The sequence below is a fragment of the Dendronephthya gigantea genome, unplaced genomic scaffold (genome assembly GCF_004324835.1).
Source record: "Dendronephthya gigantea isolate DGI-Jeju-01 unplaced genomic scaffold, DenGig_1.0 000082F, whole genome shotgun sequence".
NCBI classification, from domain to species: Eukaryota; Metazoa; Cnidaria; class Anthozoa; order Malacalcyonacea; family Nephtheidae; genus Dendronephthya; species Dendronephthya gigantea.
Genome location: NW_021163092.1, coordinates 667,501 through 685,836, shown reverse-complemented (window position 1 = coordinate 685,836; position 18,336 = coordinate 667,501). Strand labels below are relative to the sequence as shown.

General features: G+C 35.2%; 1 protein-coding gene across 1 annotated transcript in view; it reads right to left on the bottom strand.

The window, feature by feature from the left end:
- Positions 1-283: 283 nt before the first annotated feature.
- LOC114532886 (endothelin-converting enzyme homolog) overlaps positions 284-18,336 on the bottom strand; it is a 25,461-nt gene continuing 7,408 nt past the window's right edge. Inside the window, exons 6-20 of the mRNA XM_028554474.1 lie at positions 17,900-17,986; positions 17,368-17,501; positions 16,086-16,302; positions 15,202-15,300; positions 14,128-14,205; positions 13,921-14,024; positions 13,523-13,581; positions 13,276-13,327; positions 12,910-12,977; positions 7,038-7,162; positions 6,846-6,911; positions 6,535-6,630; positions 6,183-6,259; positions 4,724-4,842; positions 284-558 (exon numbers count right to left, since the gene is read on the bottom strand). Coding sequence (XP_028410275.1) covers positions 4,758-4,842; positions 6,183-6,259; positions 6,535-6,630; positions 6,846-6,911; positions 7,038-7,162; positions 12,910-12,977; positions 13,276-13,327; positions 13,523-13,581; positions 13,921-14,024; positions 14,128-14,205; positions 15,202-15,300; positions 16,086-16,302; positions 17,368-17,501; positions 17,900-17,986 — 1,347 coding nt within the window. The 3' untranslated portion in view covers positions 284-558; positions 4,724-4,757. The remainder of the gene's footprint in view (positions 559-4,723; positions 4,843-6,182; positions 6,260-6,534; positions 6,631-6,845; positions 6,912-7,037; positions 7,163-12,909; positions 12,978-13,275; positions 13,328-13,522; positions 13,582-13,920; positions 14,025-14,127; positions 14,206-15,201; positions 15,301-16,085; positions 16,303-17,367; positions 17,502-17,899; positions 17,987-18,336) is intronic.

The following is an 18,336-nucleotide window of genomic DNA, read 5'->3' as shown; positions in this document are numbered from 1 at the left end:
CTTAGTGAATTAAGGAAGTTCGCATGTAATTTTAAAGTTACAATATATGATAAAGATACCAGCATAAACTCTTATGCATTTTGTACAAAGTCCTTTTGTTTTATGAAAAAAAATTGGTATGCAAGATGGAAATTTCGTACTAGAACTAAATTCTCCACAATCTATCTGAAGTTAGAATATTCAAAAAAACTAATTTTAGCATTGAATAATTATTGCGGGTGTCACACACCCCTTCCCCTCCTCACAAACCCTTCCGCTTGTTCGCCACGCCCCCGGCGCTGCGCTCACTCGTTTTTTTTTGCAATTCTTCACGAGCAATCAAGAGTGTCATTTTTGCCAGCTAAAATAAAATACTTATTACCCCAGAGTAATTTGACATCAATTGGTTGTTTTGGAAGATATCCCTCAAGGTGTATTGAATAGCGTCACCTGGTTCAGTAAATGAATCAAAGGACGATTGGCCGTCCGGTATATAACTCTTTTCTAAAAATCCTCCACAGCTGTACTGATAAAAATCATCACATGGCTCGGTGGATTGATCAAGTTTGCTGAGAATGTCTGAAAGGCAAATTACACAGTCTTTATAAAAGCAGGGACGTCACTAAATTGGATTCTAAAGAGGTAGGGTTTGTTTATTGTTTACACTATCTCACGAGTAACGAATGTCCGCTATTTATTCGCTCGAAATTGAAATATATATCTTTATTATACAAGTTTTTATATAAACAAAATTAAATCGTTTAGAATCCAAATTGATATTTTGTTATTAATTTTCTGGTGAAAAACCTAGAAAAGTAAATATTGTACTAGAAAAGTACTGCCGACTGAACAAGAGGGAATTTCGTTTCCGACCTATCAGCGAGTTTTACATTTTCAGTTACCCAATCAGAGCTCAGAATGCATATTTTTTTACTACTTGCACGCGGTAAAAATGTACATTATTAACAGTTTACATGAAGTATTAAAAATTTAGACATTCTGATTAGCTTTGCCTGAAAAATGTAAACAAATATGCCGATTCGTTAAAAACGAAATTTCCTTTTGTTCCTATACGCTGTTTTCCTGCTTTTCAGATTCGTATAGCATATATTATAGAAACAGGCATCAAAATAACATAATTCCCCCTAAAAAAATATGAAATATAATACCCGCTCGCGTCCATGAAGTTTAAACATGGAGATTAACGGAAAGCCAAAAAAAAATTTCACACAAGATATACAATAATAATTTAATACTAAAAGTCATGGAAAGGTCGCCGCACTTGGAAATTCCAACCGTGTTTATGTCAACAAACGTTGACGAATTTTTGCATCAAATTTAAAATAGTTCGTTGTATGGCAAATTTCCTTCCGCGCATGATTGCGTGATGGGTCTTTCATGCACCGAGGGTGCTGCGATACTTTCCCAGAGCTGTAAAAGCGGCTTTAAAAGCGGGGAAATTAGCGAGCCGTGGGTTTGTGTATCCTCCCGATTTCCAATCCAAAAGTCGAGAATATCCTCGTTATCCTGCATGCGGACAGAACTATTTGGCATCGATGTTTTATATCATTACTTCAAAGAAAGTTATAATAAATTTCGGCGTGAAACGATAATAATAATAAGTGATAATTAATACGGTGTACGTGTCATTCTAGTTATTTCATGAAGGCGCTGTTATACTGGGCAATTTTTCGTGCAACTGGCAATGCAGTTCTACGCTTGAAACATCTAATGGCAAATGCCATGATTATATTTTGCTGACTGCGTCTCTTAAAACTACAATTAATTTCCAAGTTGCAAGGGAATAGTGTATACTGGCGCCTTAAAACAACCATATCGCTATATTTTTGTTTATTTTGGGTAAAGTAAGTTTTCAAATACTTGCACTGAGTCTGCGAGATCCCATTAGAACGCACTTGAAATACTACGATATGGATGGTATACCACAAGTTGCCATGCAACCCGAGTTGAATTTCGCGTCTGAAATCGATTTCTGGCGGCACCTTTTACATTTTAAACATTTTGAAGAGATAGGGTACAAAAAAAGCAAAGAAAAAAATTACAAAAACATGTGGTTGCTATGGCTCCGTAACTTGAGATAAATTCGTCTTAGCGCTTTAGCGTAGTTCAAGTGCAGTACTAAAACTTTCTACTGACTAATATAATTTATATCATATTTTCAAGCCTTATTATCTTTTCGTGGCACTTCAATATTTTTTATCGCAAATACTCGCAGATTTATTCAATATTGATTTCCCCAGCGATATATGGCGTATATATAATCGCTTACACCTTGTGCTTTCTCAAGTCAAGTGCATTTGCTAGCTGTATCTATGCATTAAATTCAACAAGTTTATTCCATCCATGTGCATATGTGTGTGGTAAATTATTTAAAACTTTTAGCATTTTTAACAGGTATATAACTTTCTAAGGCTGGACGTTCACTTTCAGACTATAGATATAATTCGCTTGCAAAATATTGCATGTCATCTTCTGAATTTAAAGAAGCTTTAATGATTCACTGTTGCAATATCGAAATTCAATCATATTATTATCATTGAAATAGGCTACATTTTCGCTGTGCAAATATACATCTCAGCGAAGCCTTAGACTGAAATCCGCGCAAATGCTTTATCACCAGAAATTATATAATTACCTCCAGCACTGATGGCACAAGCAGGGGTATTGCAAGTTTTCGTAGAAGTGGTTGACTGCCTTTCCTTTGATGAGCTGCCCTTGCTGTTGGATTTTATCCTCTCCACAGCGTACAGCGAAATAAATACCACCAATAAAATGAGTACCAGCAGAAACAACGCGGCCAAAAGCAAGCGCGCTTTTGAAGGTTTCCGCGTTTCGGGTTCTTCGAATAAACCCAAGGAAACTGAATACGGCATGTTTCCGCTACGAGACAACCAGAGACACAAAATCTAGAAGTCTAGATCACACGTTTGATAACAGAAAGATAATCTCTTTTCGATGGACAGGTGTCGATGTTACCGCGTAGACATCACAGATGCAATATCAAGAGCCCTCAAAAAACAATTCCTCTTGACTCTTGTCGTGTTTGAGAGTGCTTTACAAATGGCGTCAGATTTCTTAGTTCCAAACACCGTCCATAATGCCTAGTTTATAAGTTGCTTTTTGGTTGCGAATGCAATTATAGAACAATACTACTTAATGAGATGAATAATATCGTAACAGGGTTAATAAGGATTATCTATGGTTTACATTGCATCCAGAACAAAATGCGATGTTAGGTAATCGCTTGGCCAACTCACTGGGCGGCTGCTGATCGCGCCAACAATAACAATAAACAGCCTGCCGTTGAGGATTTATATTTGCGTAAAAAATGGCAGCAAAATAACCCTTAGGTATCCTTCCCGTCTAAACGCAGTTCAGTTCAAGACGCCGCCTTTGTCCACACAGATGATTTTTGTGTACGAATAGTACATTATTTGCTATTTTACATGAAGTATTAAAAAAAACTTTGGGCATTCCGATTGGCTTGATGTAATAAATTGCCGATCAGTTTTAAACGAAAGTAATTCCTGCTTGTCCATGTGTCACTATCTGTTGCAGATATATTGCATTGAACTTAGTTCACCTTAATTGAATTTTTTAAAATCTTTAGCCTTTTTTTAAATTAAACCAAATCTAACGAAACTTGCAGGGAACAGATCTTTTGTGTGCTTTGTTAACTTGGTTATTTCCGTAATCAACATTTTAACGGATTTAAACTTTTTCTTTAGCATGGCAGCTCGTCTTAAGGTTTGTTCACGCGATGCAATATTGTCAGTAACAACTAATGAAATGAGATATGAAATATTGTCTGACTGCATGCATTGGCTTATTTGATATCTCTCCGGATTAAATGAAGGTCAATGGGAAATAAAACATACAACAGCAGTGAATTCGTTCTGACGAAAATAGAACGTGTGTACAATCAATGCATGTGTCAATGCAGCTTAGAAAAAACCCAATCTGATTGTGAATTGACGTAAGGTAGTGGTAAAGGTTATATATTTACCCACAACTTTGCGCGGATTTGCGATTATTCCCGAAGATATATAAATTATAAGCTTACTGTTGTTTTTCCTTGCATGCGGATCGGTGATAGACTTAGTACACTATGTTTAGATACGTTCCTTTACATACGGACTTGAATTCCTTTTTAAGAATTCAAACCTTTCTTTATAATTGAAACAGAAAAATATATACCTAGATGTCATTCAAATTATCGTCTTATTTTTATTTCCTATTTCAATGTTAGTTAACTGTAGAATATCCCTCACCAAACCTCAGTGGTCTCTATATATAGTCAGACCTTCCTCACGGACGGTACCCGGTTGAATTCACCGGCATGCATGCATGTCGCTCTATCCTACTGTAAGTAGGATGGTAAAGGTAAATAATACGCAAATAATATATATATCAATTGTACGCAAATAATATGTATCAATTTGTTCTAAAGTGTTAAAAAGTTGCTATATATCACTTCAAAAAAACTTATTTCGAAAACCGTTATGCGAGAAACGATTTAAAAGTCAAAATTGACAGATTCAAACATTCCTTAAATGACTGAAGTAAGATCTAGTGCACTAAATCTATAGTGGCAAACAAAATTTTCGACAGTTAACTGATTATTTTTTAATTATAAAATAATTGATTATTTTTAAAATTAATAAATTCTCATTGTCTTCATTTTAAAAGGAATTTGTAGCTAAGTGAAACAAAACCACCATACCATGACATGAGTATAGCCGAAATTGAAAAGAATACTACCAAACTTCGCAGGTGTTTCTCTGCAATGGGCATCCGAATGCTTTACTGAATTCGGGAGAGTTGTGAATTGCCACGCGTACTCTGTAATTGAAGAAGACAAATAATATTGATAAAATGAATCCAGTGGTGTGCATCATAAAATATCTGTCTGGCCTTCGAAAAAATCGACCGCTGCAATCATTTCATCGTTGTCTGATATCTGACAGAATTATTTTTACCGACGTTTTCTTGCAATCGCCGCAGTATATATTATGCATCTCAACTCTGAATGTCAGGCAATCTTTTGCAAATTTAACAAAGAATATGCAAGGATATAGGGTCTATAAATCCAGGTAATTAAGTTAAAATTCCACCCCTCTCCTTCCTTTCCTAAACTAAATTTTGCTGCGGTGGGTGTAACACACATTGCATTGTACCCCATTGGGATTTACAACGGGGCAAAGAGCGGGGGGGAGGTAACGCGAACGTGTATTGCGCATGAAAAACAATAGAATAGTGTTGTACGGCTATAGAAAGAAAGTGAAAATAAAACAGTTACACGCCGAACCCGTATAAAGTTATAGTATATAACACATATATATTCTGGCCATATATCCATCCATCAAATGTTAACTCATTACAGTTATTCCATTACTGAGCAATGCGATTGTGATGACTGATAATTTAATTATTATATACCACTTGTCAAAGTTTTGTTTTCGTAGCGTTTCATTGGTCAAGAGCAAATCACGCGAGAGTGACGAAATTTTGATGTCCGCCAGCGCGACCCCCTGCAGAGTGAGATAATGGGTTATCTCATGGGAAATAACAACTTTAATCGTGCGACCTTTAGACTGTTTATCCATTTGAAATTATGTCTTTTATGAATAGATATTTCGTTGTTTACCTTGTAGTTTGGTTTTTCTTTGACAAGTGGTATATAATAAAAAACTTATTTACTGAGAACTCAGAAAACATTATGTTTCGTGGACCCTCGACCATCGATATTTCACTCGGCTTCGCCTCGTAAAATATCGACAGGTCTCGGATTCACAGAACATAATGTTTCCTTCGTTCCCAGTAAATGAGTGCTAACTATGTGTGGTTGGAACTTGAATGATAAGTCGTTCACTATAAACTGAGATATGTAGCTAAATGAGGGCTGCTTTTCACTATCGCGTTTTTGTACGTAGGCGTATACGCATAGAAAAGCTTAAAACCTTCTAAGTTGTTGTATAATTTATTTTATCCCAGAAAAACACACCATGCACACGTGTCTATTCAATCGTTGATTTCATAATTATGTAGTGTTTAAATGATTTTAGACTTTTACGGGCGTATATACGTGCGTAAAAAAAATGCGACCGTCGAAGGGCACTCAGTTTATAGATGCTCGAAATGCAGCTGATTTATTCACGTATGTTTTAACCCGTGCCCTTTACCTTACTGGTTCCGGCGAATGTTTACCATGCTTTATACGATATTTGGCGCCTCTTTTTTTATACTTCTGACACCAAGTCTATAGGACAAAAAGATATGACAATGTTCCTAAGATTTTTGCAAACACTGATCGTTGTAGAAGTTTTATTATACCTTTAAATATTATTAGTTAGTTGTTATATATGGTATTAATTGTAGTTATTTTTACCATGTAATTCAGTTTTTACTGCCAAACCAATTATTATTGTTATTATTATTACTAAAAATTTTCACTTTTCAGTTTAAAGTTTACGTTTACATAAAGGTTTTGTATAAGAACATGATAATTTCATATTGCATATGTTATATTTGTACCTGGGCAAAGCTAACAAAAAAAAGTTGGTTATTATCCAAAGAAAGAGCTGGTAGCCTGTCTTCATCTCCATGCGTTTCCCTCCATTTTTGATATGCCTAAGAAACAATATTTCGGGTAAATCTTTTTAGCTAAAACCTAACCAGAGTGACAGACAATTTGTGAGTGATACCATCACGCAGTGGAAATTTAAAAAAAAAGAGAGAAAAGCATGTTTTCTCTCGTGAAATTTTAATTTCTGACTACACAATGCGCAATATCCACGTGGCTAAACCCACGCAGTCAGCCAGTTATTTTGTTACATCCAACGTACTCTGTAGGCATATTTCAACCCTGCGTTATCGCAAATATTTTCTGATAAGGTCTGCTCGCCGTTAACCTAAAAATAGAGTATTCGATATAGAATTAACACGTTCATATCTATCGTTCTAATATTTTGTCTAGTAATTATGCAATGCGGAGTAATAGATCGAATTTTTTAAAAGCACAGGACTTCTTTACAAACCTTATAGCCAAATATTGTAACATTGTTGTACTGTTCGATAAAGCATTTTGATAATTTCGTAAAGTTGTCGTTTGATGCCTTAGTCAACCATTCGCGTATTTTTCCATATTCATCGAAGTAAATACCTTTAATTACATCAGTGAGAATAAATTCGTAAACAAAACCTGAATCGATATAATTAATAGCCAATTAAGCTATATATATAGGCAGTAGAAAGTCGTTATTGGTTTTAACAAGAATATAAAATCCTCCATCTGACAACGCGCTTCTTTAGTATATCGCAGTAGCGTAGCCAGAACGATAATGGGGGGGGGGGGGGTCATAATCATATATTCGTGCTACGCAGGAATAATAATTACTCGGCGTCAGCGACGGAGTTAAAAATTAACCTCGGTTTTGTTTTGTTTGTTTTTTTGTTTTTGTTTTTTTTATTTTTTTTATATTATTTTTCGTCGTCGCAAGTCTGTAATGGCGCGAAATATACTAGTATTTGAAATGTGTTTGTGATGGGATTTATCTACGTCCCAGTCTTGTCTCCCAAGAGTTGTGGTGCACAGCTTTGGCTAATTTTCCGATGCGCGATTCGATTTCGCTTGATGATACGGCAATTCCTCCAAGAGGAACAAATAAACCGTTCTTTTTGGATCAACAGCTTCTCGAGGCATGATGAACATGTGAGCAGGCTTGACATGAACTTTGACCATGACGTCATATAGGGCATGTATTAACATTTAACACCAGCACATAATTAGTGAGATAGGAAAATAAAGCAAGAGAGACGGAAAATGTCTAAATGTATGTATGTATGCGATTAATGTGAAGTATCTGTTTGAGAGACTACGACAAGCTAACCTGCGCCATTATTAAGTATATGCTTAAAGGACCTCGCCACAGAAGTAAGCTATTCAATTTATATTGTTGTTTATGTAATATTATTAGGGGTAATTTAGATCACACGTGCGAACTTGATCGGAACTATATATGCATGTTTTTATTAATATTCTTTGTATTAATTTGTTCTTATTCTAGATCGAATTGTTTAATATAATTTATAATACGATTTGCGAGTTCCTTGGACATGTGCTTAATCTAAAATTGTGCTAACCGGTCGTCTTGGTTCCGACGAAACACTTTTGATACTGTTCGATTAAGTTTAGATTAAATTGGGGTAAGAATATATTTAATACATGTAGATTCTGGTCCTATTTTAATAATTTCGCTGCTATTTCGCCGTTTAACAAGATGTGGCCGTGTACATGGACGCGTTGACACGTCGCAGTTTGCACAGGATTATATTGAAAATTTATTATAACTATATAAGCACGAATTCCAAAGGCAAAGTGTAAAGCCCTAATTCCACGCGCTAAATTTTCAAACGAAATGCGAAATATTTCTCCTGCTTCTTTTGAATTGTGAGCAATGATGCAGAATTGATTTATTCAAGCGGTCGAAATTCAAAAGAAACAGGCGAAATATTTCGCATTTCGCCGAGAAAAGGCGCCCGTGGAATTTGGCCCTAAGACAAAGTGAATGTATCATGCGGTTTATTTACATTTTTGAACACATGAACTTCTATACTTTTAAAGTACGATGTGCTTCTGAATTTCGCGATCAAACAACATTTAGGTTTCGCAAGGCATCTAAATGAATATGAACTGTATTAATTATGTTCAGAAGCTGTATGTTGAAGACTGGCACGTGCGCGCCACGCCGAAGTTAACGCCAGAACAGGCGTCTTGTATTCTTTAATGTTTGTATATGAGCGCCAAACATGCTGGAAACTTTACATTGGACAAGCATTTGACCATTAAAACAGCGTGGTTATCCATGTCAAAATATTTCACATCATAACCAAACCATGGTTATATTGTTTAATGTTTGTATATGAGCGCCAAACATGCTGGAAACTTTACATAGGACAAGCATTTGACCATTAAAACAGCATGGTTATCCATTTCAAAAAAATTTACATTATAACCAAAGCATGGTTATATTGTTTAATGTTTGTTATGAACGCCAAACATGCTGGAAACCTTACATAGGACAAGCATTTGACCATTAAAACAGCGTGGTTATCCATTTCAAAATATTTGACATCATAACCAAAGCAAGGTTGTATTGTTTAATGTTTTTATATGAGCGCCAAACATACTGGAAACTTTACATTGGACAAGCATTTGACCATTAAAACAGCGTGGTTATCCATTTCAAAATATTTGACATCATAACCAAAGCATGCTTATATTGTTTAATGTTTGTACATGAGCGCCAAACATGCTGGAAACTTTACATAGGACAAGCATTTGACCATTAAAACAGCATGGTTATCCATTTCAGAAAAATTTACATTATAACCAAAGCATGGTTATATTGTTTAATGTTTGTTATGAACGCCAAATATACTGGAAACCTTACATAGGACAAACATTTGACCATTAAAACAGCGTGGTTATCCATTTCAAAATATTTGACATCATAACCAAAGCATGGTTATATTAATTAATGTTTGTATATGAGCACCAAACATGTTGGAAACCTTATATAAGACAAGCATTTGACCATTAAAACAGCGTGGTTATCCATTTCAAAATATTTGACATCATAACGAAAGCATAGTTATATTGTTTAATGTTTGTATATGAGCGCCAAACATGTTGGAAACTTTACATTGGACAAGCATTTGACCATTAAAACAGCGTGGTTATCCATTTCAAAATATTTGACATCATAACCAAAGCATGGTTATATTAATTAATGTTTGTATATGAGCACCAAACATGTTGGAAACCTTATATAAGACAAGCATTTGACCATTAAAACAGCGTGGTTATCCATTTCAAAATATTTGACATCATAACCAAAGCATGGTTATATTGTTTAATGTTTGTATATGAGCGCCAAACTTGCTGGAAACCTTACATAGGACAAGCATTTGACCATTAAAACAGCGTGGTTATCCATTTCAAAATATTTGACATCATAACCAAAGCGTGGTTATATTGTTTAATGTTTGTATATGAGCACTAAACATGCTGGAAACTTTACATTGGATAAGCGTTTGACCATTAAAACAGCGTGGTTATCCATGTCAAAATATTTGACATCATAACCAAAGCATGGCTATATTGTTTAATGTTTCTATTTGAGCGCCAAACATGCTGGAAACTTTACATTGGACAAGCATTTGACCATTAAAACAGCGTGGTTATCCATTTCAAAATATTTGACATCATAACCAAAGCATGGTTATATTGTTTAATGTTTGTATATGAGCGCCAAACATCCTGGAAACTTTACATTGGACAAGCATTTGACCATTAAACAATATACCCATGCTTTGGTTATGATGTCAAATATTTTGAAACGGATAACCACGCTGTTTTAATATGAGCGCCAAACATGCTGGATACTTTACGTTGGACAAGCATTTTACCATTAAAAAAGGCGTGGTTATCCATTTCAAAATATTTGACATCATAACCAAAGCATGCTTATATTGTTTAATGTTTTTATATGAGCGCCAAACATCCTGGAAACTTTACATTGGACAAGCATTTGACCAATAAAGCAGCGTGGTTATCCATTTCAAAATATTTGACATCATAACCAAAGCATGCTTATATTGTTTAATGTTTGTATCTGAGCGCCAAACATGCTGGAAATTTTATATTGGACAAGCATTTGACCATTAAAACAGCGTGGTTATCCATTTCAAAATATTTGACATCATAACCAAAGCATGGTTATATTGTTTAATGTTTGTATATGAGCGCGAAACATCCTTGAAACTTTACATTGGACAAGCATTTGACCGTTAAAACAGCGTGGTTATCCATTTCAAAATATTTGACATCATAACCAAAGCATGGTTATATTGTTTAATGTTTGTATATGAGCGTCAAACATGCTGGAAACTTTACATTGGACAAGCATTTGACCAATAAAACAGCGTGGTTATCCATTTCAAAATATTTGACATGATAACCAAAGCATGGTTATATTGTTTAATGTTTGTATATGAGCGCCAAACATGCTGGAAACTTTACATAGGACAAGCATTTGACCATTAAAACAGCGTGGTTATCCATTTCAAAAAAATTTACATTATAACTAAAGCATGGTTATATTGTTTATTGGTTGTTATGAACGCCAAACATGCTGGAAACCTTACATAGGACAAGCATTTGACCATTAAAACAGCGTGGTTATCTATTTCAAAATATTTGAAATCATAATCAAAGCATGGTTATATTGTTTAATGTTTGTATATGAGCACCAAACATGCTGGAAACTTTACATTGGACAAGCATTTGACCATTAAAACAGCGTGGTTATCCATGTCAAAATATTTGACATCATAACCAAAGCATGGTTATGTTGTTTAATGTTTGTTATGAGCGCCAAACATGCTGGAAACTATACATTGGACAAGCATTTGACCATTAAAACAGCGTGGTTATCCATTTCAAAATATTTGACATCATAACCAAAGCATGGTTATATTGTTTAGTGTTTGTATATGAGCGCCAAACATGCTGGAAACTTTACATTGGACAGGCATTTGACCATTAAAACAGCGGGCCGGGTTATCCATTTTAAAATATTTGACATCATAACCAAAGCATGCATGGTTATTACTCCGGCGTCAGCGACGGAGTTGAAAATTCGGCTTGGTTTTTTTTTTGGTTTTTTATTTTTTATAATTTTTCGTCGTCGCAAGTCTGTAATCGCGCGAAATATACTAGTATTTGAAATGTGTTTGTGATGGGATTTATCTATGTCCCAGTCTTGTCTCCCAAGAGTTGTGGTGCACAGCTTAGGCTAATTTTCCGATGCGCGATTCGATTTCGCTCGCATGATACGGCAATTCCTCCAAGAGGAACAAATAAACCGTTCTTTTGATACTGTTCGATTAAGTTTAGATTGAATTGGGGTAAGAATATTTTTAATACATGTAGATTCTGGTCCTATTTTAATAATATCGCTGCTATTTCGCCGTTTAACAAGATGTGGCCGTGTATGGACGCGTGGACACGTCGCAGTTTGCACAGGATTATATTGAAAATTTAATATAACTACATAAGCACGAGAGTGTAAAGCCCTAATTCCACGGGCTAAATTTTCAAACGAAATGCGAAATATTTCTCCTGCTTCTTTTGAATTGTGAGCAATGATGCAGAATTAATTTATTCAAGCGGTCGAAATTCAAAAGAAGCAGGCGAAATATTTCGCATTTCGCTGAGAAAAGGCGCCCGTGGAATTAGGCCCTAAGACAAAGTGAATGTATCATGCGGTTTATTTACATTTTTGAACAATTGAACTTCTATACTTTTTAAAGTACGATGTGCTTCTGAATTTCGCGATCAAACAACATTTAGATTTAGGTTCGCAAGGCATCTAAATGAATATGAACTGTATTGTTTATGTTCTGAAGCTTTATGTTGAAGACTGGCACGTGCGCGCCACGCCGGAGTTAACGCCAGAACATGCAGGCGTCTTGTTTCGGTTTAAATCAATTTTCTTTACAGTCTGTTAACATGAATATATGAATATGCCCCTCCCCCCCCCCCGAATTATCGATGCTGGCTACGCCACTGCATGGTATATTGCCTGTAGCTACATCAGAAATAAAACAGACGACTTTGTCATATGTATAGACGTGCATAATGGACCACTTACTTACATAATAGACTAACTTTTGACTCAGGCGACATGACAAGAATTACCAAAAAGAACTGCACTACATGTACTGCATGACATAATATATGCATGCTCTTTTTAGCTGTTGTGATTTTTTCTTTTTTGTTACCTAGATCATAAGTTGGTCTTTTATGCAAGTGGTCACAATGCAGAATAAAATTTATGTCCTTACCATTATTATCAAAGCCGTGTGTAATTTCATGGCCTACGATGTAGCCAAGTGAGCCGTAATTCAATGCACTATAAAATTTTCAACAGCAAAGGTGTCACAACCATGCGCCGGTTGTACGAAGTGGAATACTAAAGTTTAATTAGCGTAGCCAGCCTGACGATTTTGTTCGGCTATGTAAATTTCCAGTTATTATGATTATTCATGTCTTAAGAAATTCATTGTTTCACAGTCAATGAACACCGAAAAAATAGCATCGCTGGATAAATCATCAAGCTGGCTACGCTATTGCGTAAAAACTGTCACAGACTTCTAAGTTTCATCTCAGTAACACAGGGGGAAATAGAATACAATACAAATAGTTATTACTTTGGCCTACCACTCCCGTAGAAAGGTGTTTGAAACATTCCCCCTAAAATTCCTGCAAGACAGGCAAAACAGTAGCGATAAAAATACCCGCACAAATATTGGTATGATCGAGTGCACGAGATAATATGTCAGGTGAAATATAACACGGGTAAACTATAATAGACCTTCCAGACGCGGGATTTGTGTCCATTTCATCAGATTCCTTTCGCTTCAGGTACATTAATGATACAAATGAGAACTCACTCACCTACGCGGTTTTTTAGAAGGAAATATTTCGCGTTCACCTCTAGAGTTGACGTTGAAAATCTAGAGGGTACACAAACGAGCAACTTGGAGAAAAAGTATATTAATTGGCGAAAATAACGTATTTTTATTTACTAGTTTACTTACTAAGTTTTTAAACTTAGTATAAACTGCAAAGCGGGTGCAAAATGTGGAAAAAATATATAATCACGCTGATTTGTAAACTTCGTATATTTTCGAAAAACGAATCTAATAATTATTTAGTGTTCGCACGTATTTCCATGTGCATTTACCCTGCAGAACTGAAGTCTTTTGAGCTTTGGGGACAAAGTGATAGATGTTTTAGTTGAAAAAGATGCAATTCCGAAGTTGAGTGTCTTTTGTACACCCGGTGTGAAGTACCTGCTTTCATCCGACGGTTTTCCCAATTGCTGACTCTCTTTAAGAAATAGATTCCTCGCTGCATTCAATGTATTTTCCAAAAGAAATGATTCCTGAACTTGGAACTGCAAAAGAACGATCATAAAAATGCTTCAATTTTTTCTCCAGTGAAAGAGCCATAACAGAGTCGCACGATATATTGCTAAGGATTTGAATAGATATACTCACATTTTTGTAATAATTGTTAAGTTCTGTTTTATTTTTCACAAATGGTGTATATCCAACCCATGTCTTCATTTTTTCCAACTGTATTTAAAAAAACGTCGTTACGAAAGCAAGTTCAGAAATAGATTTACCTATATACTTGTAGTGTACCACCTATATTATGCGGAAAAGCATGCGCATTTTTGTTGAACTATATCTTTTCCCAATTTACAAAACACGGAGAGTCACTAATATACTTTGTATAGCTCAAATGAATAAAAATATATGCCTTTTGCCAGCGAATAAAGCTCTCTGCCCAAGTTGGATTAAAATGCATAGGGATGTGGAAGGTGATAAGCATTTAGACCATTTATAGCTATAATGAATTCCCAGCAAAGATCTAATATATAAAAATATGCAAGTTGGCAGCAAATAACACCATTAACCAACTGAGATTTTCATGTAGGTTTGTCGCCCCTTTCCAGTTGCGTCTAAAGTTCTACGAGTTAAGACCACTAGCTTAATGAGACGTTTATCACGTTTAACACATACATGAAAAACAATTTGCCAAAAAAAGCAAATGTCTCCAAAAGAAAGGTGACTCTCGCTCTCAAGTCTGATATCAGCTTTAGACATTTGTTACTCGCCCTGTTTTAAATAGATGTTCAGGAAAACCATGCATTTATCAAACTCCATACTATAACCTAATTCGGTGTATAAACGTAACTATAGTGATCGGTAGGAATGAGATATTAGAATCAGGTGTTCTTGAGTTTTATACGATTTAACTACCTGAAACAAGGAGAGAATTTCGTTTTAAACCAATCAGAAAGTTTACGTTTTTTGTAATCCAATCAGACAGAATGCATAATTTTTTACGACTTCCGGTAAAAAGGTAACATTAAAAATATATACGGTAACATTATTTACTATTTTACACGAAGTATTAAAAATGTAATCATTCTGATTGGCTTTTCCTGAAAAATGTAAACAAATATGCCGATTAGGTTAAAACAAAATGCCTCCTTGTTACTACTTAATGTAATCAAGAGCTATACAGCAGTCTCATGACATCATAATTCCTTCATTCACTTATACCTTAAGGCGAGCCTGAGCGCGGGATGCATCATCCATCCATTTCTGTTCTTCCAAGCCATCAATGAACTCAGATTTGATCTCAGTAAACATAACGGCTGCCTATGAGGAGAAAATTCGTACAAAACTAAATGCGTTTTTACAGTAAACAATCTAAAATTGGTTACCTCGGATTCATTTATTGGACTAATTTTGTATTGAATATAACCAAGCATCAAATATGGTATAACAACTGCCTAAAATAGACAAAACACTTCTCGACGTTTCGACCTAAAGGGCCTTCGTCAGGAGAGCTACTATGATCATTTTCATACTAACTCTCCTGACGAAGGCCCTCGGGTCGAAACGTCGAAAGTGTTTTGTCTATTTTAGGCAGTTGTTATACCATATTTGATGCTACTTTCGTATTGGTTAGAAGAGATAAAAATTTGGTTAAAGCAACCATTGTTTTACCCAATTAAATTGAAGTCACGCTCTGCCATAATAGTTCCTTTTCAAATTGATTCAAAATTAATTCGGCACAACAAACCTGCTATCTAGAATTTTTTCAAAACACTAGGGAGCTACCTTAACAAATAATACGTACCAAGTTGGATGGTCTAACAAGGTGGAATTTTGTTTTAAACTAATCGGCATATTTCCGGCAAAGCCAATCAAATGCGTAAATTTTAATACTTCATGGTAAATAATGTCACTTCTTCCCAGGAGTAATCAAAATTTATGCATGCATGGTGATTGGGTTTCTGCAAATGTAAAGAAACTTTCTGGTTAGCCTAAAACGAATTCCCCCCCTTTGTTGGAAAGTCTAAAATTTTGTCTCCAACGAGCCCCTTCATTAACTGGTACAAACAATATACTCGACGAGCATCTGCTACACATTAACTAACCTTTTTCAAATCGTCGTTCTTCACACTTTTGTTAACATACAGCAAATTGGTAGCATGTGTGAAATATTTGTCTGCCAAAGCAATACATTTTTTCCATTTAGGAGTTGGAAACACCCCAAGGCTCGCATCATAACTCATTTGTTTTTCTCCAAATGCCTTTGGTAGATTATCGATGAAGGTTCTGACGATTTTCCATATTACTTCGTTAGCAAGCAAACTTTAAACAAAAAAAAAAAAAAAAAAAAAAAAAAAAAAAACCATATACATATATACATACCATATACTTCTGAGGGGTGGAACTGATTATATTATAGAGAGGACCATTGCCCATCTCGGCAAGGTAGGCCCGTGGCTCTCGATGCATTTCGCCCCTAATAGATTTAAGGTGGTCCACTACAAAAAATCATGATTTATTCTGTTTTAAAAATTTCTTGGGATGAAAACCTAAATGTATTCCTAAGCGATCCGGAATATTTTTTCCGGAAAATATACAAAGAAAGCGAGAATTAAAGAAAAATTAGGGTTTTACCACGAGCAAACCAGATGGGTCGGTTGGCTTAATCTGTTGTTTCATTGTTCTTTAGCATTGTTCTTTATAATTTATGAATATATGAGAAATTTCTCTCGTCGCTTTTCTTCGCTAAATAAAATCCCCATTCCCCTTACTTTCGTGCACGATAACTCAATAAGTAATAAAGCTAACTTCATAAAATTTAGCTGGTTGACTCTAAGGAGCTCTATGAGCCCGGTTACCCGAGATTCAACGAAGGGTGAGATGGTTTTTAGGTATTGAAATGAGCAGATAACAACTTGGCTTGCAATATGGCATGAACAGACTTTTACATTTTAAAATTAAGTGGACCACCTTAAAGTTGTACTCATTCTAATTTAATGATTGAATTAATGAATTTAGTCTTGATAATCCGAAGAACAAGAAGGATTTTGTTTTAGACGAAATTGTAACTTTTTTGCATCTTCATTAACCCAATCAAAAGGCATAATTATCCAGTACTTCCGGTAAAAAGGTACATTATTTTCCATTTCACATAAAGTACTCAAATTTGGCGAACTCTTTTGAACAAAATTCATGGTTGTAAATCTGAAGGTATAAACCAAAATTCCTATAGTATCCTGTACAGCAATTACAAATAGCTAGGGTACATATGGCCGTTGCCTGTTTACAAATGATACAGAGAAGACAAGTCAACGTGGTATAAATAAAAATTTATTCGCGCGTAGCTCATGGTCAGTATTTTTGTGAATGCATGAATTCAAGTCATACCTCCTGGGTTTGTCGTCCAACCAGTTAGCGATACGTTTAACACAGTTTGGTATTAGTATCATGAGTTTTTGGTCTGGTGCTATTGATTTATCTGTCCCCCTAAATATTTCGTCCAGAAAGAGTTTCCAATTAAACTGGAAAAAAAAATGGATATGTTGATACAAGAGCGATTGCTTAAGTTTTAGATAATGGTATAGGTATGGCCAATTATGTATTAGAATGATATATGTATGGATTTGCATTGGTACGATTTTGTGATTAGGGAGCTTTAGCAGTTACTACAAATCCAAGATCTAGATTCGTCATGCTCGCCTGTTGTTTGCTTACGCCTCAGTACAGTATCGCAGGTGAAATATGGTATGGATATTAAATAGGTCACATATGCAAAAGGTGAACTACAGTAACGTGCATTCTTCATATGAATACCAAAGTGCATAAGCGTAAGAATAGGTATTAAGTGTCTGGTGTGATAATCGTGTTGAGTAACTTAGTAAATCATGGTAGTTTACTAGTCAACTAGTTTCAGCTGTACCTTCAGGGACGTCAGTTTATTCAGCTCTTCTATCGTCGTAAATTTATACAAATCCTTTAGGGAATTCGTATCATTATCTTCTCGGATCTGGAAATGAATAAATTATCCTTTTTGAGCATCTGTCCTATCTGTCCTATCCTATTTTGTGTGTTCAGCAAAATGTTCAGGGAGACAAATAGCCTTATGTGCTATAGATTAATTTTAAATCCGGGCAACAAGAAGGAAATGTTTTATGATAGCTGGAAATCGCGTACTTAAAATAATATAATAGCAAATTTTTATTGCAAAGCTTTGTAAAATATATAGCCATCTGAAGTTGGCACATTGCGTAGTATTTTTGTGTAACGTGCGAAGACCAAAGTAGCTATAGCTACCCACTTCCGACTGTATACAAAAATACACAAAACTTCCCAGCTTCGCATAGCTATATTTTCCAC